Source organism: Pseudopodoces humilis, chromosome 1 (assembly GCF_049639895.1).
Source record: "Pseudopodoces humilis isolate 2021_Gansu_Grassland_sample_001 chromosome 1, ASM4963989v1, whole genome shotgun sequence".
NCBI classification, from domain to species: Eukaryota; Metazoa; Chordata; class Aves; order Passeriformes; family Paridae; genus Pseudopodoces; species Pseudopodoces humilis.
This window is the reverse complement of record NC_142200.1, coordinates 76,675,231-76,700,757: the sequence shown is the minus strand read 5'-3', so window position 1 is coordinate 76,700,757 and position 25,527 is coordinate 76,675,231. Positions and strand designations below refer to the sequence as shown.

The 25,527-nt window shown below is 45.8% G+C and overlaps 4 protein-coding genes across 4 annotated transcripts in view; 1 reads left to right on the top strand and 3 right to left on the bottom strand.

The window, feature by feature from the left end:
- CDH18 (cadherin 18) overlaps nt 1–25,527 on the top strand; it is a 321,195-nt gene that overhangs the window by 58,364 nt on the left and 237,304 nt on the right. The window lies entirely within an intron of this gene.
- Nucleotides 1,821–2,723, bottom strand: LOC148185130 (inositol 1,4,5-trisphosphate receptor-interacting protein-like 1). Its single transcript, XM_088061350.1, has one exon. It carries the CDS (start codon nt 2,706–2,708, stop codon nt 1,863–1,865), a length of 846 nt encoding a protein of 281 aa, XP_087917476.1. The 5' UTR covers nt 2,709–2,723; the 3' UTR covers nt 1,821–1,862.
- LOC148185129 (uncharacterized) lies at nt 5,641–8,161 on the bottom strand. The gene is made up of 3 exons (XM_088052935.1): nt 7,393–8,161; nt 7,288–7,335; nt 5,641–7,101 (listed from the first exon to the last, which is right to left on the bottom strand). Exons 1-3 carry the CDS (start codon nt 8,146–8,148, stop codon nt 5,683–5,685), a joined length of 2,223 nt encoding a protein of 740 aa, XP_087909061.1. The 5' UTR covers nt 8,149–8,161; the 3' UTR covers nt 5,641–5,682.
- On the bottom strand, nt 9,689–12,209 carry LOC148185128 (uncharacterized). The gene is made up of 2 exons (XM_088052862.1): nt 11,441–12,209; nt 9,689–11,323 (listed from the first exon to the last, which is right to left on the bottom strand). The coding sequence occupies exons 1-2, from the start codon at nt 12,194–12,196 to the stop codon at nt 9,731–9,733; spliced, it is 2,349 nt and encodes a 782-aa protein (XP_087908988.1). The 5' UTR covers nt 12,197–12,209; the 3' UTR covers nt 9,689–9,730.

Genomic DNA, 25,527 nt, shown 5'->3' with positions numbered 1-25,527 from the left:
GCGTCTGATTTTCCCAAGTCCAAACCACAGTGCCACGAGAAGGACAAGGATTCCAGTTAGAGCCCAGAACTGCCAGACCAGCAGGGCTCCCCAGGCGCCACCACTCTGCTCCAGGTTCTTCTGCTCCAGCTCCTCAAGCAGCTGAGCCATCTGCTGGTTCAGATACTCAGCACGCTGCTGCATGCGCTCCCGTGTGGCCTCATCCAGCCCGTTCCCGGCCTGCTGCGGGTACTGGATGAGGCCTTGCGCAAGCAAGAGAAGAAATGCCGTGGCCAGCATGGCCTAAGGTGCTTTGCAGGGCTCGAGTGGGGATGGGAGGGAGGTACTGATAAGGGAAATGGGGACAGGAGCCCCCGGGGATCTGAAAGCAGGCAAGAGGGGGCCGGGCAGCTGGCAGGCTGCAAGGCCTGTGCCGCTGGCCCGGCAGCAGCACCGCGCCCTGGCAAAGGTGCTCCTGCCAGAGCCTGGCCTCTGGATGCCCGCTGAGACCCGGGTACTCGCGTTTGTGCCGTCGGCCTCCTTCGGCGTTCAGCACAGCCTCCTGTCTGCGTGCGCACTCTCCGCTCGCCGAGGCTGTACTGGGCCAGCGTCTCCTGCTCCTAATGTTGCTAGCTGCACCCATTGTGACACAGGTGCTGTGATGTCACCTGTGACAGAGTGCATCCCGGCCAGACCAGCCCCGCCTACCATCTCTACCTCAGCCCTGGGACTCATAATGGCCCCGGGCAAGCAAAGACGTGACCCACGCAAAGAGCACACCAACGGGTCATAATGGAGCCCCGGCGGCTCACTTGAATAAACGGGCAGAAGCCCCGCAAAAGCTTTTCAATCTGAAATTGGGTGACGTGGCCCGTGAAGGCTTTGCGCCCGGAAATCTCCTGCTCTGAGATGGAATCGCTTGCCTTGGTGCTGACATGTGTGCTTGTGGGGGTGCTCTTGGGACCTAAGTGACTGTCCTGGGGGTGTAGTGGTGAATCTGCTGCTGCTGACATGGGGCTTCTCCATGGCAGGATCTCAGTTCCTGCTGTGCCACTGCGAGAGGACCTTGATTGCCCAGTTTCCCAGGGGTGATGAGCAGGTGACGGGGGGGTGATTTCCAGTGGGCAGCTCCCACTGCCAACAGAGCACAGTGCTCCTTCCGCACGCCCGACAAGTTGGTTTCTGTGGCGCCAAAGCCCTGCAGAGTGTCTGGGATCAGGCGGGATCTTCATTGTCTTCCCCAGTGAACACAAAAGGATGCACAGCAGTGGTGCCTCTTGCTTGGTCCCTGCCCAGCCAGAGCTGCCAGGGAGAGCTTCAGAGCCCCTGTGAAATGGCCAGCATGTGCAAGGGCAACACAGGGCAAACCTCATCTTTGGAGCCACTGAAGCCAGGGTCTTCAGTGGCTTCTGCACCTGGGAGAGCATTGAGAGGAGCAATGTGGAGAGAGCATGGTGTGCCTTTGTTCAAAAGGCTTGCTAATAACAGGGCCTACTGCCAGCCAGTCACAAATTCACCACCAGTGGAATTTGCCAGTATTCTAGGTCTGTTGGAATTCAAGAAGAGCTTGCACAGTCCATTTAAGAAATAGACGTGTTTATTGAAACAATAACAAAGAAGGGTCTGGAATGCTGAATTCACTATCTAGGGGGTATTACTATCTACAGGAAAAGCGACACCTAAAGTGTCCCAATCTATCTGGTAATTTCACTAACTAGAGGGTCCTAATACATATGGTATTAAGGGGCTGTAATAGGTGTAGTAAATGCGCTAACTATGGGGTGTTAATATGTACTGTAAAACTACACTAACTACGGGAGGTTAATATCTACAGGGTCTGCCAAGGGGCCCCACAAGCACAGCTCTGCGCAGGAAGATCCCTTTCAATGGCCGTAGATCAGCACTTGTTTGAGCCGATGCAGCAGGCGGATGTACTCCTGCACGGCCTTCGTGTGGGCATCCGGGCTGCTCGCCAGGGGCTGAAAGAGGTTGGGTGGCTGAGCTAGCCGCAAGCCGGAGGGCAATTTGATCTCCCTGGGAAACTTCTCATTGCCTACGACAAAGTGGTGAAGTTGCTTTGTCTCCAGCGAGCACCGCAGGTACTTCAGGATATCCATCAGTCGCTGACGGAAGTCCCTCCTGCCCCAGCGTGTCGGGGGTACGGTGCTCAGGAGGTGCATCACCACAGTCTTCAAGGCGTAGCTGGAGAAACCTACGCCCATCGGGAAGCAGCTGAGGAACTGAAGGCACTTGCAGTGCCAGCTGTCCTGGGGAGCCTGCCCGGAAATGTGCCTGAAGAATTTTGCCTCTGCCACGGCGTAAGTCTCGCGCCACGTTGTGCTTGGCGCGCCTACTTCTGTAGGCTGGCTGCCCACAAAGATATCTGTGTCTCCTTGCCGCACCCCAAAGATCACCTCCACCGCAAAGCTTTCTGTGTCTCTGCTGAGCTGAAATTTACAGGAGCGGCTGCAGGGCTGCAACATTAAATGCCAGTGGCAGGACGGAGGCAAAAGCAGCCGGGCTGCTCTCAGGAATCGGTAGAACCACTGGACAGTTTTCTCCACGTCTAGATAGGAGCCAGTGCACAGGGTCTGCAGGAGGCTGGGGTCCTGCTTCCTTCTCAGCTCCTCCTCGGAGTGGTGGAGGAAGCACAGCATGTCCTCCCGCAGCTGCTCCCCTCTGCAGGTGCACAGCAGCTCCACACGGACACAGAAGTTCCTCTGGAGCATCCCTGCGGCGTCCAGCTCCAGGTGGAAAGCGTGTCCTGGAGGGGGACTCAGGGGCACAAGCACACGGTACACAACATCTTGTGCATGGGGACTCCAGCCTTCAAAGGCGCTGCCCACTCCGATGGCTTGTTGTGGCACCGGGTAGAAACAGTTGGAAAAGTCTTGTCCAAAGATGTCTGTCAGTTTGTCCATCAGCTCCATTACCAGGGAGCAACCTTTGTCCAGGTCCACTACATGCAACTCTATGCGCTCCTCTAAAGGCCTTCCAAGGTTCCCCTTGATATCGTGGGCGTCGTCTTCTCTCTTTGCATCCCGTTTGTCTTCTTCTTCGAGTCCGGCAGCATTGGCTTCCTCGCCCTCCTTTGAATCACGGTTTACTTCTTCCTTTGCACCATCATTGCCTTTTTGTGCTTCATTTCCAGCACTGCTTTCTGTCTTTGCAACAACGTTGTTGCCTTCTTCATTTCCATCCCTATTGTCCTCTTCCACATTTGCATCATTGCTTTTGATTTCTTCCTTTGCAACAATGTTGTGTCCTCCTTTTTCTTCTTCTTCTTCTTTATCTTCTTCTTCGTTTCCAGCAGCATGGAAATTCTCACCATGGTTTACTTCTTCTTTTGCATCTTCATTGGCCTCTTTTGCTTCATTTCCAGCGCTGCTTTCGGCCTTTACATCAGTGGTGCTGCCTTCTTCATTTCCATCCTTACTGTCTTCTTCCGCATTTGCATCGTTGCTTTCGATTTCTTCCTTTGCAACAATGTTGTCTCCTTCTTCTTTATCTTCTTCTTCCTCTTTTTCTTCTTCTTTTTCTTCCTCTTCATTTCCAGCAGCATGGGCTTCCTCAGAATTCTCACCATGGTTTACTCCTTCTGTTGCATCCTCATTGCCTTCTTCTGCCTCATTTCCAGCACTGCTTTCTACCTTTGCGTCAACGTTGTTGCCTTCTTCAATACCATCCATAGTGCCTTCTTCCACGTTGGTGCTTTCTATTTCTTTCTCTGCAACGATGGTGTCTCCTCTTTCTTCTTCTCCTCCTTCTTCTCCTTCGACCTCTTCTTCTTCCTCCACCAAGTTGCTGCTGGACCTCTCCTTGACGCCACTGTTCTCGGGATTGCGTCTGATTTTCCCAAGTCCAAACCACAGTGCCACGAGAAGGACAAGGATTCCAGTTAGAGCCCAGAACTGCCAGACCAGCAGGGCTCCCCAGGCGCCACCACTCTGCTCCAGGTTCTTCTGCTCCAGCTCCTCAAGCAGCTGAGCCATCTGCTGGTTCAGATACTCAGCACGCTGCTGCATGCGCTCCCGTGTGGCCTCATCCAGCCCGTTCCCGGCCTGCTGCGGGTACTGGATGAGGCCTTGCGCAAGCAAGAGAAGAAATGCCGTGGCCAGCATGGCCTAAGGTGCTTTGCAGGGCTCGAGTGGGGATGGGAGGGAGGTACTGATAAGGGAAATGGGGACAGGAGCCCCCGGGGATCTGAAAGCAGGCAAGAGGGGGCCGGGCAGCTGGCAGGCTGCAAGGCCTGTGCCGCTGGCCCGGCAGCAGCACCGCGCCCTGGCAAAGGTGCTCCTGCCAGAGCCTGGCCTCTGGATGCCCGCTGAGACCCGGGTACTCGCGTTTGTGCCGTCGGCCTCCTTCGGCGTTCAGCACAGCCTCCTGTCTGCGTGCGCACTCTCCGCTCGCCGAGGCTGTACTGGGCCAGCGTCTCCTGCTCCTAATGTTGCTAGCTGCACCCATTGTGACACAGGTGCTGTGATGTCACCTGTGACAGAGTGCATCCCGGCCAGACCAGCCCCGCCTACCATCTCTACCTCAGCCCTGGGACTCATAATGGCCCCGGGCAAGCAAAGACGTGACCCACGCAAAGAGCACACCAACGGGTCATAATGGAGCCCCGGCGGCTCACTTGAATAAACGGGCAGAAGCCCCCCAAAAGCTTTTCAATCTGAAATTGGGTGACGTGGCCCGTGAAGGCTTTGCGCCCGGAAATCTCCTGCTCTGAGATGGAATCGCTTGCCTTGGTGCTGACATGTGTGCTTGTGGGGGTGCTCTTGGGACCTAAGTGACTGTCCTGGGGGTGTAGTGGTGAATCTGCTGCTGCTGACATGGGGCTTCTCCATGGCAGGATCTCAGTTCCTGCTGTGCCACTGCGAGAGGACCTTGATTGCCCAGTTTCCCAGGGGTGATGAGCAGGTGACGGGGGGTGATTTCCAGTGGGCAGCTCCCACTGCCAACAGAGCACAGTGCTCCTTCCGCACGCCCGACAAGTTGGTTTCTGTGGCGCCAAAGCCCTGCAGAGTGTCTGGGATCAGGCGGGATCTTCATTGTCTTCCCCAGTGAACACAAAAGGATGCACAGCAGTGGTGCCTCTTGCTTGGTCCCTGCCCAGCCAGAGCTGCCAGGGAGAGCTTCAGAGCCCCTGTGAAATGGCCAGCATGTGCAAGGGCAACACAGGGCAAACCTCATCTTTGGAGCCACTGAAGCCAGGGTCTTCAGTGGCTTCTGCACCTGGGAGAGCATTGAGAGGAGCAATGTGGAGAGAGCATGGTGTGCCTTTGTTCAAAAGGCTTGCTAATAACAGGGCCTACTGCCAGCCAGTCACAAATTCACCACCAGTGGAATTTGCCAGTATTCTAGGTCTGTTGGAATTCAAGAAGAGCTTGCACAGTCCATTTAAGAAATAGACGTGTTTATTGAAACAATAACAAAGAAGGGTCTGGAATGCTGAATTCACTATCTAGGGGGTATTACTATCTACAGGAAAAGCGACACCTAAAGTGTCCCAATCTATCTGGTAATTTCACTAACTAGAGGGTCCTAATACATATGGTATTAAGGGGCTGTAATAGGTGTAGTAAATGCGCTAACTATGGGGTGTTAATATGTACTGTAAAACTACACTAACTACGGGAGGTTAATATCTACAGGGTCTGCCAAGGGGCCCCACAAGCACAGCTCTGCGCAGGAAGATCCCTTTCAATGGCCGTAGATCAGCACTTGTTTGAGCCGATGCAGCAGGCGGATGTACTCCTGCACGGCCTTCGTGTGGGCATCCGGGCTGCTCGCCAGGGGCTGAAAGAGGTTGGGTGGCTGAGCTAGCCGCAAGCCGGAGGGCAATTTGATCTCCCTGGGAAACTTCTCATTGCCTACGACAAAGTGGTGAAGTTGCTTTGTCTCCAGCGAGCACCGCAGGTACTTCAGGATATCCATCAGTCGCTGACGGAAGTCCCTCCTGCCCCAGCGTGTCGGGGGTACGGTGCTCAGGAGGTGCATCACCACAGTCTTCAAGGCGTAGCTGGAGAAACCTACGCCCATCGGGAAGCAGCTGAGGAACTGAAGGCACTTGCAGTGCCAGCTGTCCTGGGGAGCCTGCCCGGAAATGTGCCTGAAGAATTTTGCCTCTGCCACGGCGTAAGTCTGGCGCCACGTTGTGCTTGGCGCGCCTACTTCTGTAGGCTGGCTGCCCACAAAGATATCTGTGTCTCCTTGCCGCACCCCAAAGATCACCTCCACCGCAAAGCTTTCTGTGTCTCTGCTGAGCTGAAATTTACAGGAGCGGCTGCAGGGCTGCAACATTAAATGCCAGTGGCAGGACGGAGGCAAAAGCAGCCGGGCTGCTCTCAGGAATCGGTAGAACCACTGGACAGTTTTCTCCACGTCTAGATAGGAGCCAGTGCACAGGGTCTGCAGGAGGCTGGGGTCCTGCTTCCTTCTCAGCTCCTCCTCGGAGTGGTGGAGGAAGCACAGCATGTCCTCCCGCAGCTGCTCCCCTCTGCAGGTGCACAGCAGCTCCACACGGACACAGAAGTTCCTCTGGAGCATCCCTGCGGCGTCCAGCTCCAGGTGGAAAGCGTGTCCTGGAGGGGGACTCAGGGGCACAAGCACACGGTACACAACATCTTGTGCATGGGGACTCCAGCCTTCAAAGGCGCTGCCCACTCCGATGGCTTGTTGTGGCACCGGGTAGAAACAGTTGGAAAAGTCTTGTCCAAAGATGTCTGTCAGTTTGTCCATCAGCTCCATTACCAGGGAGCAACCTTTGTCCAGGTCCACTACATGCAACTCTATGCGCTCCTCTAAAGGCCTTCCAAGGTTCCCCTTGATATCGTGGGCGTCGTCTTCTCTCTTTGCATCCCGTTTGTCTTCTTCTTCGAGTCCGGCAGCATTGGCTTCCTCGCCCTCCTTTGAATCACGGTTTACTTCTTCCTTTGCACCATCATTGCCTTTTTGTGCTTCATTTCCAGCACTGCTTTCTGTCTTTGCAACAACGTTGTTGCCTTCTTCATTTCCATCCCTATTGTCCTCTTCCACATTTGCATCATTGCTTTTGATTTCTTCCTTTGCAACAATGTTGTGTCCTCCTTTTTCTTCTTCTTCTTCTTTATCTTCTTCTTCGTTTCCAGCAGCATGGAAATTCTCGCCATGGTTTACTTCTTCTTTTGCATCTTCATTGGCCTCTTTTGCTTCATTTCCAGCGCTGCTTTCGGCCTTTACATCAATGGTGCTGCCTTCTTCATTCCCATCCTTACTGTCTTCTTCCGCATTTGCATCGTTGCTTTCGATTTCTTCCTTTGCAACAATGTTGTCTCCTTCTTCTTTATCTTCTTCTTCCTCTTTTTCTTCTTCTTTTTCTTCCTCTTCATTTCCAGCAGCATGGGCTTCCTCAGAATTCTCACCATGGTTTACTCCTTCTTTTGCAGCCTCATTGCCGTCTTTTGCTTCATTTCCAGCGCTGCTTTCGGCCTTTACATCAGTGGTGCTGCCTTCTTCATTTGCATCCATCGTATTTTCTCCCACATTTGCATTGTTGCTTTTGCTTTCTCTCTCTGCCGCTGTGTTGCCTCCGCCTTCTTCTTCATCTTCTTCCTCATTTCCAGCTGCGTTGGCTTCCTCAAACTTCTCACCCTGGTTTACTCCTTCTGTTGCATCCTCATTGCCTTCTTCTGCCTCATTTCCAGCACTGCTTTCTACCTTTGCGTCAACGTTGTTGCCTTCTTCAATACCATCCATAGTGCCTTGTTCCACGTTGGTGCTTTCTATTTCTTTCTCTGCAACGATGGTGTCTCCTCCTTCTTCTTCTCCTCCTTCTTCTCCTTCGACCTCTTCTTCTTCCTCCACCAAGTTGCTGCTGGACCTCTCCTTGACGCCACTGTTCTCGGGATTGCGTCTGATTTTCCCAAGTCCAAACCACAGTGCCACGAGAAGGACAAGGATTCCAGTTAGAGCCCAGAACTGCCAGACCAGCAGGGCTCCCCAGGCGCCACCACTCTGCTCCAGGTTCTTCTGCTCCAGCTCCTCAAGCAGCTGAGCCATCTGCTGGTTCAGATACTCAGCACGCTGCTGCATGCGCTCCCGTGTGGCCTCATCCAGCCCGTTCCCGGCCTGCTGCGGGTACTGGATGAGGCCTTGCGCAAGCAAGAGAAGAAATGCCGTGGCCAGCATGGCCTAAGGTGCTTTGCAGGGCTCGAGTGGGGATGGGAGGGAGGTACTGATAAGGGAAATGGGGACAGGAGCCCCCGGGGATCTGAAAGCAGGCAAGAGGGGGCCGGGCAGCTGGCAGGCTGCAAGGCCTGTGCCGCTGGCCCGGCAGCAGCACCGCGCCCTGGCAAAGGTGCTCCTGCCAGAGCCTGGCCTCTGGATGCCCGCTGAGACCCGGGTACTCGCGTTTGTGCCGTCGGCCTCCTTCGGCGTTCAGCACAGCCTCCTGTCTGCGTGCGCACTCTCCGCTCGCCGAGGCTGTACTGGGCCAGCGTCTCCTGCTCCTAATGTTGCTAGCTGCACCCATTGTGACACAGGTGCTGTGATGTCACCTGTGACAGAGTGCATCCCGGCCAGACCAGCCCCGCCTACCATCTCTACCTCAGCCCTGGGACTCATAATGGCCCCGGGCAAGCAAAGACGTGACCCACGCAAAGAGCACACCAACGGGTCATAATGGAGCCCCGGCGGCTCACTTGAATAAACGGGCAGAAGCCCCGCAAAAGCTTTTCAATCTGAAATTGGGTGACGTGGCCCGTGAAGGCTTTGCGCCCGGAAATCTCCTGCTCTGAGATGGAATCGCTTGCCTTGGTGCTGACATGTGTGCTTGTGGGGGTGCTCTTGGGACCTAAGTGACTGTCCTGGGGGTGTAGTGGTGAATCTGCTGCTGCTGACATGGGGCTTCTCCATGGCAGGATCTCAGTTCCTGCTGTGCCACTGCGAGAGGACCTTGATTGCCCAGTTTCCCAGGGGTGATGAGCAGGTGACGGGGGGTGATTTCCAGTGGGCAGCTCCCACTGCCAACAGAGCACAGTGCTCCTTCCGCACGCCCGACAAGTTGGTTTCTGTGGCGCCAAAGCCCTGCAGAGTGTCTGGGATCAGGCAGGATCTTCATTGTCTTCCCCAGTGAACACAAAAGGATGCACAGCAGTGGTGCCTCTTGCTTGGTCCCTGCCCAGCCAGAGCTGCCAGGGAGAGCTTCAGAGCCCCTGTGAAATGGCCAGCATGTGCAAGGGCAACACAGGGCAAACCTCATCTTTGGAGCCACTGAAGCCAGGGTCTTCAGTGGCTTCTGCACCTGGGAGAGCATTGAGAGGAGCAATGTGGAGAGAGCATGGTGTGCCTTTGTTCAAAAGGCTTGCTAATAACAGGGCCTACTGCCAGCCAGTCACAAATTCACCACCAGTGGAATTTGCCAGTATTCTAGGTCTGTTGGAATTCAAGAAGAGCTTGCACAGTCCATTTAAGAAATAGACGTGTTTATTGAAACAATAACAAAGAAGGGTCTGGAATGCTGAATTCACTATCTAGGGGGTATTACTATCTACAGGAAAAGCGACACCTAAAGTGTCCCAATCTATCTGGTAATTTCACTAACTAGAGGGTCCTAATACATATGGTATTAAGGGGCTGTAATAGGTGTAGTAAATGCGCTAACTATGGGGTGTTAATATGTACTGTAAAACTACACTAACTACGGGAGGTTAATATCTACAGGGTCTGCCAAGGGGCCCCACAAGCACAGCTCTGCGCAGGAAGATCCCTTTCAATGGCCGTAGATCAGCACTTGTTTGAGCCGATGCAGCAGGCGGATGTACTCCTGCACGGCCTTCGTGTGGGCATCCGGGCTGCTCGCCAGGGGCTGAAAGAGGTTGGGTGGCTGAGCTAGCCGCAAGCCGGAGGGCAATTTGATCTCCCTGGGAAACTTCTCATTGCCTACGACAAAGTGGTGAAGTTGCTTTGTCTCCAGCGAGCACCGCAGGTACTTCAGGATATCCATCAGTCGCTGACGGAAGTCCCTCCTGCCCCAGCGTGTCGGGGGTACGGTGCTCAGGAGGTGCATCACCACAGTCTTCAAGGCGTAGCTGGAGAAACCTACGCCCATCGGGAAGCAGCTGAGGAACTGAAGGCACTTGCAGTGCCAGCTGTCCTGGGGAGCCTGCCCGGAAATGTGCCTGAAGAATTTTGCCTCTGCCACGGCGTAAGTCTGGCGCCACGTTGTGCTTGGCGCGCCTACTTCTGTAGGCTGGCTGCCCACAAAGATATCTGTGTCTCCTTGCCGCACCCCAAAGATCACCTCCACCGCAAAGCTTTCTGTGTCTCTGCTGAGCTGAAATTTACAGGAGCGGCTGCAGGGCTGCAACATTAAATGCCAGTGGCAGGACGGAGGCAAAAGCAGCCGGGCTGCTCTCAGGAATCGGTAGAACCACTGGACAGTTTTCTCCACGTCTAGATAGGAGCCAGTGCACAGGGTCTGCAGGAGGCTGGGGTCCTGCTTCCTTCTCAGCTCCTCCTCGGAGTGGTGGAGGAAGCACAGCATGTCCTCCCGCAGCTGCTCCCCTCTGCAGGTGCACAGCAGCTCCACACGGACACAGAAGTTCCTCTGGAGCATCCCTGCGGCGTCCAGCTCCAGGTGGAAAGCGTGTCCTGGAGGGGGACTCAGGGGCACAAGCACACGGTACACAACATCTTGTGCATGGGGACTCCAGCCTTCAAAGGCGCTGCCCACTCCGATGGCTTGTTGTGGCACCGGGTAGAAACAGTTGGAAAAGTCTTGTCCAAAGATGCCTGTCAGTTTGTCCATCAGCTCCATTACCAGGGAGCAACCTTTGTCCAGGTCCACTACGTGCAACTCTATGCGCTCCTCTAAAGGCCTTCCAAGGTTCCCCTTGATATCGTGGGCGTCGTCTTCTCTCTTTGCATCCCGTTTGTCTTCTTCTTCGAGTCCGGCAGCATTGGCTTCCTCGCCCTCCTTTGAATCACGGTTTACTTCTTCCTTTGCACCATCATTGCCTTTTTGTGCTTCATTTCCAGCACTGCTTTCTGTCTTTGCAACAACGTTGTTGCCTTCTTCATTTCCATCCCTATTGTCCTCTTCCACATTTGCATCATTGCTTTTGATTTCTTCCTTTGCAACAATGTTGTGTCCTCCTTTTTCTTCTTCTTCTTCTTTATCTTCTTCTTCGTTTCCAGCAGCATGGAAATTCTCACCATGGTTTACTTCTTCTTTTGCATCTTCATTGGCCTCTTTTGCTTCATTTCCAGCGCTGCTTTCGGCCTTTACATCAGTGGTGCTGCCTTCTTCATTCCCATCCTTACTGTCTTCTTCCGCATTTGCATCGTTGCTTTCGATTTCTTCCTTTGCAACAATGTTGTCTCCTTCTTCTTTATCTTCTCCTTCCTCTTTTTCTTCTTCTTTTTCTTCCTCTTCATTTCCAGCAGCATGGGCTTCCTCAGAATTCTCACCATGGTTTACTCCTTCTTTTGCAGCCTCATTGCCGTCTTTTGCTTCATTTCCAGCGCTGCTTTCGGCCTTTACATCAGTGGTGCTGCCTTCTTCATTTGCATCCATCGTATTTTCTCCCACATTTGCATTGTTGCTTTTGCTTTCTCTCTCTGCCGCTGTGTTGCCTCCGCCTTCTTCTTCATCTTCTTCCTCATTTCCAGCTGCGTTGGCTTCCTCAAACTTCTCACCCTGGTTTACTCCTTCTGTTGCATCCTCATTGCCTTCTTCTGCCTCATTTCCAGCACTGCTTTCTACCTTTGCGTCAACGTTGTTGCCTTCTTCAATACCATCCATAGTGCCTTGTTCCACGTTGGTGCTTTCTATTTCTTTCTCTGCAACGATGGTGTCTCCTCCTTCTTCTTCTCCTCCTTCTTCTCCTTCGACCTCTTCTTCTTCCTCCACCAAGTTGCTGCTGGACCTCTCCTTGACGCCACTGTTCTCGGGATTGCGTCTGATTTTCCCAAGTCCAAACCACAGTGCCACGAGAAGGACAAGGATTCCAGTTAGAGCCCAGAACTGCCAGACCAGCAGGGCTCCCCAGGCGCCACCACTCTGCTCCAGGTTCTTCTGCTCCAGCTCCTCAAGCAGCTGAGCCATCTGCTGGTTCAGATACTCAGCACGCTGCTGCATGCGCTCCCGTGTGGCCTCATCCAGCCCGTTCCCGGCCTGCTGCGGGTACTGGATGAGGCCTTGCGCAAGCAAGAGAAGAAATGCCGTGGCCAGCATGGCCTAAGGTGCTTTGCAGGGCTCGAGTGGGGATGGGAGGGAGGTACTGATAAGGGAAATGGGGACAGGAGCCCCCGGGGATCTGAAAGCAGGCAAGAGGGGGCCGGGCAGCTGGCAGGCTGCAAGGCCTGTGCCGCTGGCCCGGCAGCAGCACCGCGCCCTGGCAAAGGTGCTCCTGCCAGAGCCTGGCCTCTGGATGCCCGCTGAGACCCGGGTACTCGCGTTTGTGCCGTCGGCCTCCTTCGGCGTTCAGCACAGCCTCCTGTCTGCGTGCGCACTCTCCGCTCGCCGAGGCTGTACTGGGCCAGCGTCTCCTGCTCCTAATGTTGCTAGCTGCACCCATTGTGACACAGGTGCTGTGATGTCACCTGTGACAGAGTGCATCCCGGCCAGACCAGCCCCGCCTACCATCTCTACCTCAGCCCTGGGACTCATAATGGCCCCGGGCAAGCAAAGACGTGACCCACGCAAAGAGCACACCAACGGGTCATAATGGAGCCCCGGCGGCTCACTTGAATAAACGGGCAGAAGCCCCGCAAAAGCTTTTCAATCTGAAATTGGGTGACGTGGCCCGTGAAGGCTTTGCGCCCGGAAATCTCCTGCTCTGAGATGGAATCGCTTGCCTTGGTGCTGACATGTGTGCTTGTGGGGGTGCTCTTGGGACCTAAGTGACTGTCCTGGGGGTGTAGTGGTGAATCTGCTGCTGCTGACATGGGGCTTCTCCATGGCAGGATCTCAGTTCCTGCTGTGCCACTGCGAGAGGACCTTGATTGCCCAGTTTCCCAGGGGTGATGAGCAGGTGACGGGGGGTGATTTCCAGTGGGCAGCTCCCACTGCCAACAGAGCACAGTGCTCCTTCCGCACGCCCGACAAGTTGGTTTCTGTGGCGCCAAAGCCCTGCAGAGTGTCTGGGATCAGGCAGGATCTTCATTGTCTTCCCCAGTGAACACAAAAGGATGCACAGCAGTGGTGCCTCTTGCTTGGTCCCTGCCCAGCCAGAGCTGCCAGGGAGAGCTTCAGAGCCCCTGTGAAATGGCCAGCATGTGCAAGGGCAACACAGGGCAAACCTCATCTTTGGAGCCACTGAAGCCAGGGTCTTCAGTGGCTTCTGCACCTGGGAGAGAGCATTGAGAGGAGCAATGTGGAGAGAGCATGGTGTGCCTTTGTTCAAAAGGCTTGCTAATAACAGGGCCTACTGCCAGCCAGTCACAAAATTCACCACCAGTGGAATTTGCCAGTATTCTAGGTCTGTTGGAATTCAAGGAGAGCTTGCACAGTCCATTTAAGAAATAGACGTGTTTATTGAAAACAATAACAAAGAAGGGTCTGGAATGCTGAATTCACTATCTAGGGGGTATTACTATCTACAGGAAAAGCGACACCTAAAGTGTCCCAATCTATCTGGTAATTTCACTAACTAGAGGGTCCTAATACATATGGTATTAAGGGGCTGTAATAGGTGTAGTAAATGCGCTAACTATGGGGTGTTAATATGTACTGTAAAACTACACTAACTACGGGAGGTTAATATCTACAGGGTCTGCCAAGGGGCCCCACAAGCACAGCTCTGCGCAGGAAGATCCCTTTCAATGGCCGTAGATCAGCACTTGTTTGAGCCGATGCAGCAGGCGGATGTACTCCTGCACGGCCTTCGTGTGGGCATCCGGGCTGCTCGCCAGGGGCTGAATGAGGTTCGTACCAAGTACCAAGATTGGTACTTGGTGCCTGGTACTTGCAGTAGTAATGCAAGTACTACTTTCAGTAGTACTTCTCTAATTCTACTTGGGAAGTAAATTTAAAGTAGTCTTTAAATCTACTTCCCAAGAAGTAGAATTAGATTACTTCTAATCTACTTGGATTAGAAGTAGTCCAATCTACTTCTTGGGAAGTAAAGAGTTGGCAAACTCTCACTTATTGTAGATTTAGTGAAGTTAATACTGATTTGAATGGGCTGTGGGATTCGTTCGTGTAATACCATACTGGACTTGATCTTGAGTTTGTAAAATATTTAACATAAATTCTTTTAGTGTATCCCTAGTGTTCACTTAAAAATGATCTCCAGTTTGTTCATGGAGATTTTTCTTTTGGCATTGTAGAAAATACACAGATTCAAAAAAACCCTTTTTTTTTTGTCACAAGTGTTTCCTGCTAAATATGAAAACATTATTTTAACTAATTAAGAAATAGTGGTATGTGTCTGATAGTTGAAGTTTGTGTTAACATTTGTAAAATCTAAAGTATATAAATGTTCTAAAAGTGCACTATTGCAAGCAGATCAGCAGAAACCTTCTAGAGGTCCTGCAAGCACATGGAAAGTCACTGCAATCATGGAAGCTTCTCACTCTAAAATAATTAGGCCATGCATATGAAACTTTTTTAGAATCCAAGGGCTAGTCTAGTATATTGATGACAAAAACTAAAATAGTATAAAGCACCAGCCTCTCTTTTGTGGTGTATGATAGCACTGAAATCACTGTAATGTAAAGAAAGAGAATAAAAAATTCTTCAAAATAATAAAAATAATGACCACGTGTTCCATTGAAAAATTTTATATTGAAGCTCTCATTTGATATTAAGCAACAGAGTACAGGAGATACCAAAGATACTGTGTCGTGAAAAGGAATTTCCTCAAACCTTCTGTGTTGATAAAGACAGCATCCCAAGGAAGCCAAGATCCTGTGCCAAATCTGTCAGTCAACATCCAATTATGGGGACCCTGCACTGAGCAGTCTTCTGATTGGACTGACTTAGTCAGAGTCACAAGCAAACAGAGAGACCCGCTCACAGGTCTCCACATCTTTGAGTACTTTGCCTGCTGACAGCAACTGCCAGCACCCGTGAAGGACTCACACTAACAGTTTACAGAACACTCTTTATTAATAAGATTGTGATAGGTTAAGGTTTGTGGATTGTCAGTGATAGTGTCTGACTGAAAAAATGTATTCAAAGTAATACAATACAAGCTCTAATCCCTAGCACAAGCTGGCATGAGATAATCATTCAGCACACAGAAGGACAGTTCTTACCCAATAGGAGTCGCTGTGGGGAAGAAGACAGGTTCAGCCCATCGACTGATTCCAAAATTTACAATGGAGTATTCCCTAACTTTGTCCCATTCCTAACTTACTTTCATACTGTTCCTTTATGTCATGGTGGAGCTGGAGTAACTCCAGTAATACCTATGTTTGTCACTGATTGGTGTGAAATTCTAAGATATAGTCAAAAAATATAGAATGCTTCTCTGTGAGGGGTGATGGTAACCTTGGACATGGGTATCTTTGGGATGGAGGTGTGCATCAGCATGACATCTGTGATCTCGCCAGAGCTGCTGGTCCAACAGCAAGGCATCTTTTTTTCTCCCTTGATTAACACCTGATATGGAGATTATCAGCTACAAGGTACCACCAAGGTCCCTCCTTTGCAAGGATTTTAACAAAGCCTGGCTGCTGGGTCTGCACTCTACTTCATCCTCCATTTCATTTCCCTTAGCGTGTCTTGTAGGGGGAAATCAGGCATGATGCAACTGCACTGCACCCTAAAATTTCTGTATTGTTATAGCTTCTGTTAGTGTGAATATAACTTCCCTGTTTTCTCTGATTTTACCCCCAGCCATTTTCCTACATTCTGATACTCTGAGAAACCAAATGGTGGAAAAGGGTGAAAGAAGCAGTAATGAAACTAAAGATATCATAGAAATAAGAATTTCCTAATTGGAGGCTTTAGCATCTGTTTTGCTTGCTTCTTTAATCAGAGGAAAGAAATAAACTGATTTCAGAATTTGTCTGAAGACTATCTCAATAGGAAAAAGCAAAAGAGTATTGTTGATGATCGTGTATCTTTCATCTACCAGCTATGAATCATGGGGGAGGATGTCTTCAGTTTTGAGGATGTCATCATTGACACTGACTAAACTTTATTATCTGGCAGTTATATCAAATTTATCAGGCAAGCCAGAAGTGTAATCTCTGTAATCATTCCAGTTTTGTTCTTTAAAATATTGTGAATGAAGAGCATTTTGTTCTTTTTGTCTCTAGAGACTCTCACTCAAAACATCAGTTCTACATGCTAGTCTTCAAGAAAATGTGCTGGCTGAAAAGACAGACTAGTGCTTAAAGCATATTGATACCAGCAACATGTTATAAAGACACTGTCTACTTTGAGGTACACAGAAATGTCTTTCAGGAAATATTTTGGGTTTACCTAAGAACTGCATGGGTGGAAACTTCAATGTGCACAAAAATGGTGGTATCTCTGAGGCACTAATAAGATTTGAATTTCTAAAAATAATCAGTCATGACTGGTTCTTGGTATTTCCTTGACATTATGAAATAGTATCTATTTTACAAGTAAATTAACATTTTTTAGTCACAGTAGACTGACATGAGTCATCAATTTAACAGTCCTAAATTTTGGCATATTATGCATCAATAAACATCACTTCTTGCTCATTCTTTTCATAATTAGGTCTATTCGATAAATTTTTTTTTGAAAACTCACAAGATCACATCAGCAGTGAAGACATGGGATCCTATTTTGATAAGCCATATAACATACAAGACATTCAAAACCACAGCCAATTTCAGTGTACAGATGATTGATTTTCTTTCCATTGCAGAATACAAGATTTGTCTTAAGTATAGCTAAGAAGGAAACCTGGTTTTCAGGTATTACTGCAAATTTTTTGTTGAAAAACAAATATTTTTTTAAAAACTATTCAGTAGGGGTTTTTATTTGCAGATTTTCCTGTATTCTGTGTGATTATTATACAGTTACTACTTTGCTTTAGTTGCATTTAAGATGCTTTAAATGCTTAAATGATGGTAGCCTTAATAATAAAATAGTTCTCTTATCTGTATCAGGCACTAATCTTTGGTTTTATCTAAAAGGTTTTTGCTTTATATATCACTAGTTTTGTTTGAGGGAGGAGTGTAGTGAAAGAAACGAGACATTTTTTTTGAAAAAAAAAAAAAATTAGAATTCCCTTTTCCTAACTCTTGTTCTTGTTCTACCAAGGCTTTTTAAGTTGACTGTAGATGTATTTAATTCATCCATTTATATGAATGCTTCTCCTTGCTATCAGCAGTTTAAAGCTATCATATCTATCAGTTCTGGGGCTGGCTTTTGCCGATCTGAAAGCCAGATGGTTTTGCTTTCTGATGTGTTCTCCCTTCCAGAGCTATCCCCAGTGCTTGCTCACCCTTTAAAGAGGTTAAGGGCTGACTGTTTCCCTGTTCTGTTGTACTGCTGAACTCACTGACTAAATGTAACTCAGCAAGAAGTGCTAAGAGTTTTTTTCCATTGTAAAAAATGAGAATCAAACCCTACTCATGAGAAGTGGAAATGTGACGAGGTTAAAAAAGAGGAAAAAAAAAAGTGTAAGAAAATTTCTGTGTATCAATCATCATCTCCCAAGTATAAGCCCCTGACATGGGCTATAGATGCTCAAGCATCTTTCCCCTGTGTGTATCTGCTCCTGGGTTAGCTTGTGGTGGTTGGTGTAATGCATGCAGTGCCAGCAGTTTGTGTGATTGCTGTATGCCTTGCTGCCCTCAGGTGTGCAGTTGCCCTCGATCACGTCAGTGCAGATGGCTGATGCACTTTGTACATCATCTGGCTTCCCCCTCTAGGCTTGGGAAAGGTTTTGGACAACCTTGACAGGCAGCTGCTCTCGAACAGTGTTTCTGCTTCTGGATCCTTCTTCTTTCCCCTCAGTAATATCAGGACTTCAGAGAAATTGTACGCTTTCCAGGCAGAAAAGTCTGAGTTGTCCCCTAACTAGTTTTGAAAATGTGTTCTGTAACAGGCTCTTTGAACTTAGGTTTCCATAAAGTTAACAGAAGCACATTAATAGCTAGCATTAGGTAAAGAGTGGTTTATCTTCAACTTTGGTGATACTTATTAATCTTTTTACAGTAGATAGGCTTAAAAAAACACACTACAGCAGAAACAAAGAAATCAAAAAAATACATTAGTAATTAAAGGGCGTATTAAAAGACTTTGGTCTTGGACATGGAAATAAAACCTTAAATTTAATAATGTCTCTTTTGGAATTTAATAATGTCTGTTTATTAATACTGATATTGCATTGGGACAAAAAAGAACAGTGCTGGAGATCGATTTTTGCCTATTCATAGGTAATGGTGATGTACTGATTCTATTAAATGCCACTGATAAACATATTTTCAGAAATGGTACAACATAGCATATAAGGCCAAAATCAAATTAATATTAAATTAAATTGTATTACCTATTATAAGCTCTAAACATCTGAATATACAATAGTCCACATACTGTAAGAGTTAAAATACAGGCAGTGAAATGTTATATGCATAAATTTATGCATCGTGCATGCTGAGTTTTCATTTACAACAATGAAGCTCCACTTCTATTGAATCATTTAGAAGAATTAGAAAGGATCAGTGATCTATAGCCCTATATTAAAAAGGACTAGAAAGAGAGTAAATAAACTTTTAGCTTTGAAAAAATTGTTAAATATTTTTATCTTAAAAATTCTTTAAGGAACACCTGGTTAACTCTTCCTTATAAATCATAATTTTAAATAGTGCTATAGGTTTAGATCATGCTTTTCTACTGCACTAGAAATTAATATTGTAAAAGCAGTAGTTTTCCTACTGCATAGTCTGTTATTTGCATCCATATAGGTAAGTCCAGCCCTTTTAGTAATACATCAATATTTCTGCTTTTTTTTTTTTTTCTCTCACTGCAGATCCTATATATCTAAAAATTTGACTTGATGGTCATTAGCACAGCCAACTAAGAACAGAATTTCTTACCACATAAGAAATGAGACTGGCTGGTTCACTGGGTTTATGTTCACCAGACAACCCTGTGGGAAGGGGCAGCTGCAGGCTGGACGGTTGGAAGTCGACTGGGGGCTAAGAGATAGTTGTGTGGACAGCAGACTGCAGCTGAGTCAGCCAATGGATGCCCTTCCTTTGTTAAGTTTTGGTTATGTCAGGTGGAGATTAAAGGTATAAAAGATGGGTGGTTTCTGCAATAAAGTGATCTCCTTCGAAGGCGTAAGGGGGTCCACGTCTCTTTGCTCCCTGTTGTTACACCACTCAACACTGCTAGATGTATCCTTCCCCATTTTGTATTTCTCCTGTTTATCTATGCACCTCTAAAATGACTGAAAGAATCAGGCATTTTATCAGTAGATGGAACATATTTTCATTAAAACTCCTGAAAGCCAGTAGATTGAGTTACCAAATACAGGAGCCATTAACCATTAGAAAAGAAAAATACTAAGGGAAGTGGCTGATAATTTGGTTCTTCAGTTTCGTAAAGCAAAATTAGAACCTTCCTGGACTATAAGTATCAATCAAACCTCAGTTGTTAGGCTTACTACCAGAGAAAGTGAGTGGAGTCTTTTGTCTTGTTTTGCATGTGACTGTTTACTTAATAGTTCCTTCTTGTCTAGAATCTACAGAATTGCCATTGCAATCATTTCCTTAAGGGGAGCCACTCTCCAGGAGCTTTGATTTAATGGTAGAAAGAATCAGAAGACTAAAACAATGACAACAGCTTATCTAATGTTATACCAAAAGAGAACTAACAGATTCTACTTTTTGAAAAACCTTTTTCCATTTTGAAAGATACAGGATACCAAAATATTTTAGCAAGCCTTTTTAAGAGAATAAGGCTTTATATGATGTGCCTTTCCTACACCTTTAGTGAACAGATGGATAGTAATCCATTATGAGTGCAGTTGGAGCACTAAAGAAAATGTTGTCATTTTTTCTCCTGCTAGCCATTTATCTATTTAATTCTTTGACAGAACAGAGGAAATGTAACTAAATGTTCTGTTTTAATTAAACTGAAAGTAAATTTACTAGTCAGGGAAACTCTATTCTGTTTATGCTTGGGGAACAAAACAAACATATGTCTCTGCTTCATTGTTTGTCACCATGTAACATGAGGTTATTTCCTGCTTATCTGGCCTATTAAACAGATCATACTAATCATAAACTTGATTTTTCTTAATTCTAACTAATTACAGTGGGCACTAATAAGTAAATGGCAAAAGAAAAGGACATCCTGAGAAGCATTCCAGTAGATGGTGGTCTTATTCAATAAATTACAGCCATTTACCTACATGGAAGCATGTAGTTGGCTTGTGGAACAGCAGTATTTCTTTACATAAAAATAGAGTAAGAATCAACTTTTTTTCTTGACTCTCATTTCCATTTCTTCAGTTGTCTTATTGCCTGGTTAGAGGAATGAAACAGAGGGGCAGCAGGGAGAGGCTTTTACCTTGGTGATGCCAGAGAACTATCTCCACTGGAATTTTTAAACCTTCAATAAAATCTTATGATCTACTACTTGTGCTAAGCACACTGGAGGGGGATAGACACACAAGGCTAGGTACTACAGAACAGGAAGGATGCTGTACCTACACATTAGCCTTTATGGGGGAGAACCCCCATCAAATACAGTGCTGAAGGGTGCCACTGTGGACAGCATTATATGGCTTTTAACCTTGTTTTCTCTTTTGACACTTCTAAATAAAAATGTTGTCAATCCAAGCCTTCAGAATTTGGATGTGACCAATAAGTTTATCCTTTGCTTCTCTTCCACTCAGTTTCTTCCTCTTTAAGAAGCAGAGATGTATCCTTTTTCTTACTCAAACTGGAAATTAGATCAATCCATTCAAGAGAACCACTGGGATTTGACATAAATTGAGTACCTCCCTTTACTAAACACTGCTGTCCCATAAATTATAGGTGATTCAACAACTAGGAGCTCTACTACAAAGCTCAGCAAATTTCAAACTTCAACTTTGGTCCTGTGTTAGCTCTCGATATAATTACAAAACATGACTACTAAAATATAGTGCAGATTTTTCCCTTTGTGACAAAGAAGGCAAACAATCCTGGAATGCATTACAAGAGCATTACCAGCAGCTTAAGGGAAACTGCCTATTGCCTTGGTCCTGGTGAGACCCATCTGGAGTGCTGAGTCCCATCCCTAACCCCCCAGCACCCAACACATGAGCATGTACTAGAGCAAGTGCAGCAAACAGTTGTGTACCTCATTCATGGATCAGAACATCTACCTTCTCAGGTGAAGAGAGGGCTGGTGCTGTTTGGCAGGAGATGAGAAGGCTCTGCAGAGGTCTTACTAAAATGTAAAAATACCTGATGAAGCAGGGGAGGTAAGGAAGAGGAAACCAGGCTCCTCACAGTGGTGTCCACTGACAGCATGAAACTATAAGCATATATTTAAAATGAAAATATAAACATATTTAAATATGTTGTTGTTGGTTGTTGGTCCTTTTTGGAAGAAGCAAAACAATATCTGTATAAATCTTCATATGAAAGAAGTGCTAAAAAGGAATAAGTAGAAAATATACAGCGATACTACAGGGAGTATAGGATACAGTACAGAAGGACTGTTAAGTTTCAGTGAAGATTCTATATCAGAAATTATCCAATTTTCCCTTCATGTATCTTCAGCATTATGGTTTCAATGGAAAGGATATTCCAACTTCAGTACAAGTTGCATCATCATCTTGTAACATTTTACATTTTCCCTTTTTTTGATCTGCTGTTAGCCTACTGAAGGCTGAGTCTAAGAGAAGCAATTTCTTTATCTTAGTAAAGATAAAAAATACATAATATGCCCCAGAAATAATATCTTTTTGGATGATATTATGAAAATCTGTTTTATATTGTCCCAGGAGCCTGTGCTTGTTAGTATTTTCCTACCTCTAAGCAAAAATTTATTAAAGCTCTTGTAACAGTGGGAAAGAAGACTGTGTCTCACTACAAGCTGTAAGAGTCAAACTCCACAAATATAATGTTAATTATTTGAAATAGGACATATTTGTATCTGATGTTTTATATAGAGAATCTGAATAACCATTTGCAACAATTCAGAGAACCTTGACCTGTGAGGATTTAATACCAGTCTGTGTATGAAAAAGGTTTATTTTTGCCTATATTAATTTCAAAAACATCAAGATAATTTCATTGGTAGATTTAAACTTACAAAAATGCCATCCATTATACTTGAACATTATACAGTTACTAGAACATATCCCATTTTACACTGGTCAGTGAATGATCTACAATTAGACAATTGTATTAGTTTCCTAGGAAACACCCCAATTAAGAAAGTTTCTTGATTGAATGGTGTCTATTATAAACATTAGTGTGAAATTACACAGGATGGGCAGGAAGATCTACTAATGTCTAAATTAATTTCTTCACTGCCTTCAGCTGAATCTTCTTTCTTGCCTGTTTCCATGCAGAGACTGAGAGATTGACACACCATGCTATTCTCGTGGTCCTTTTTATTTTTTTAGTATCTTTCCTTCATTCAGAAATGGACTGAAGCTCAGCATTTTATGGTAACAGGTAGCAAAATGCCAAGCATTATGTTGTTTTCTCCAAGTCCTGTCAGTATATTTTGCCTGTTGTTTCATGGAATACTAAAGGCAAGTGACTATATTATCACAAGGTTTTTGTGAGTGGCAACTGTTATTGGCATCATATATCTAGGAACAGCTGTTGTTGTTTTATTAGAAAATACTCCAGTGATGTTTAGTGTAGAAGGAGCCAAGGCGGTATCAGCAGTGCCATTCCCTCTGCAATTAGTATAGTGTAGAATTTGCTAACCTGCACTAAAAATTTACTTTTTCTAATCAATTATTTGAATTTTTCAAGAGGAAATGCATGCCTTAAGAATATTCAGAGAGACCATATGCAAAATAAATTGTCTTAACCCTATTTCCTCTGAATATTTGTTCACATTACCAAATTAAAAATAAAAATAGAGGCATGATATGAGAAAACTCCAGAGAGTCTTCATGAGGAACATAAAGATAGCTCAGTTGTATGTTCATTTACTAGACAAGATAAAAATTTCTGTCCCACTGTTACGAATCAGAAAATGAAAACTTTGACTGCCATGATTTACTTTGGTATGATTTTCTGTTAGCTATCTAGAGATAGAAATGTAACAATGTTGTAAATGCATTTGATGTCAAAATTATTTTTGCATTTTTACATTTTACTACATTTTGGTCCTCTTTGAAATAGAAAGAGCAGTTATGTGGTGAGTCAATTATTTCCCATTGTGATGCATCATCAGACTATATACACTATTTTTATATTCAACTTGACATATTATGCTTTTAAACTTGAGGCCCAATTGTTATTTCCATTTATTGATATATTTTTTGGATGATCGTTTCTAAGGAACTGTCATAAGTAAATCATCCAAACTTTAAGAAAATTCATTTCTGCATAAATTAGTAGTTGTAAGAATAATTATTAATAACTCAGCAAATAAAAATATTCATCTACTAAGAGAAGAAACAGAGATTGGTGAGGAGTGTCAAATATGCTCTCAGACATATGGCTGGGACTGGTTCTTATGCACTGCAGCCGAGAAGAAAAATAATGATTTGTGAATGTGAAATTTGTGGCACGAAATGATAGAATCCTTTGTTTTCACTCTTTCAAATCTAGGAAAAAGGGATGGGGTTTGTAATTTTTTGTAGACTGAGAAGTTGCTGCTGGAGGTACGGGTTACTGTGTTATTCCCTGGTGCTTTTGAACAAGAACATGAAAATTCCCAGTGCAACTCCTCTCAGTGTGTGAGCAGAGGTTCTTGGCAGCGACAGAGCTAATTTTCTTCAGCTGCAGCTATTAGAGTACACGTGTTTAAGAAAAAGAAAGAGTTGGACTTAAACTTGGCAGCATCCTTATCCCAATATGATCTTAACCATTCTTCATGTATCTATCTTGTGTACAGGAACTTTATAATCTATAACTGGAATTTTACCTGAAATTTTCATTACTTTATGTATCAATGAGTCACTCAGTGTTTCTCTAATTGTCTGAATGTTAGCTGGATGGTTAGTTCTCTAGCAGTTACCTGCAGGACAATCAATTCATGTTTAGCATATTATGCACCCCCAAAGAGAGACCGGTTTTGTGTTTGTGTGTTCTACAACTTAATAACTGGAGCAGCAAAACAATATTTTTCTTTAATCTGTAAAAACTAGTTTACTTTTGGTACAGCTATATTTTTCCTTTATATGGAAACTAGTCTATGTCCTTGTCAGTATTGCTTTTAAAAATAGCAAGTCCACAAGTTAGAAGAGACAAAAAGAGCCCCTTCTTTTCTTCTACTCCTGTAATCATTGTCACAAGCTCTCAAGTCTAGGAAGGGACCTTATTTAATGTGTTTGAAAAAGTTCTGTATTTTGATATTCTGCTAGAATTGTGTAAGTTTGATGGATTCCTTAGGCAAGACCCATACATACAATGATTCAAGGGTTCTATCCAAATTTCCCTGGAATTCCTTTGGGAATACTGTTACAGTCCCAGACAGTAACTTCATTTTGAGGTTCTTTTCATCAGACTTTATTTCCCCATGACAAATTCAAATTCTTTTAGTATTCAAACTGATGAAAGGATTGACCTAACATCAATAACACCAAATCTCAGTATTTAGTCTTAAAATGTAGGCTTAAAAGAAATGTCAGAGTTCATTGAGGCTAGTTTTTTCAAACTGTCAGCTTTTTCCTTGAAATGGCATAATTTTTAATTCTTAAGAAAACTTTGATCATTGCATATCAAATTAGTCTGCAATACTGGATATAATCTCTTTAAACAGATATTCTTTACTCCTGCCTGTGAGAAGTCTCTGAAATATGTCAATACAAATGCATGTGCATGTATTTATTATATATATATAAAGAAAGAAGTGCAGATTTTCACCTTCTAAATGCTCTTCTGAAGCATCAAGACTTCCCTCTGCTTGTCAAACATCTTATTGCAGAAACAAATGAGTTGATGACATATGCTCTGAGTATCTGGTGAATATTCATAATTCTGACTTACTCACTGGAAATTGCCGAGAAAAGACCTTAAAATAAAACTATTTGTTTTCAGCCATATCCCTGGGTTGTTACACCTAAGCAGCATTTCATCCAAGGGTAGGTAGGCTGAAAGGTAACCCGATATTTTATCCCTTTCACTTTATGCACTGAGGTGGGAATCTTAGGAGAATGGTTTGACATGAATTTGTTTTCATGTTAAATTGTCTGGACCTTAAGAGAATGAAAGGAAACGTGTCTTTTCACTCTTTTTTTTCCTCCTTTTTTCTCCCTCCCTGTTACTAATACAGCTACTTCCCTGGCAAGAAGATTAAAAATTTGCTTCTGCCATAGTGCAGCAAAATAGTGAAAGCATCTGGATAGAAGCAGCCCATCCCCCAGATCATGAGATCTGTCTGAATCTTGAGCTATGCACAACCTAACAGAAGTTGCATGAGAGAGAACACTCTGAAGACTGTGT

Excerpts from the sequence above, each read along its gene's own strand:
- LOC148185130 (XM_088061350.1), bottom strand. The coding sequence starts at position 2,708 with ATGCTCCAGAGGAACTTCTGTGTCCGTGTGGAGCTGCTGTGCACCTGC.
- LOC148185129 (XM_088052935.1), bottom strand. The coding sequence starts at position 8,148 with ATGCTGGCCACGGCATTTCTTCTCTTGCTTGCGCAAGGCCTCATCCAG. Across the intron at positions 7,336-7,392 it reads ATGAGGCTGCAAAAGAAGGA|AAAGAAGAAGAAAAAGAGGA; the intron begins GTAAACCATGGT and ends GAAGAGGAAGAA. Across the intron at positions 7,102-7,287 it reads ATAAAGAAGAAGGAGACAAC|GAAGAAGAAGATAAAGAAGA; the intron begins ATTGTTGCAAAG and ends GCTGCTGGAAAC.
- LOC148185128 (XM_088052862.1), bottom strand. The coding sequence starts at position 12,196 with ATGCTGGCCACGGCATTTCTTCTCTTGCTTGCGCAAGGCCTCATCCAG. Across the intron at positions 11,324-11,440 it reads ATGAGGCTGCAAAAGAAGGA|GAAGAAATCGAAAGCAACGA; the intron begins GTAAACCATGGT and ends ATTGTTGCAAAG.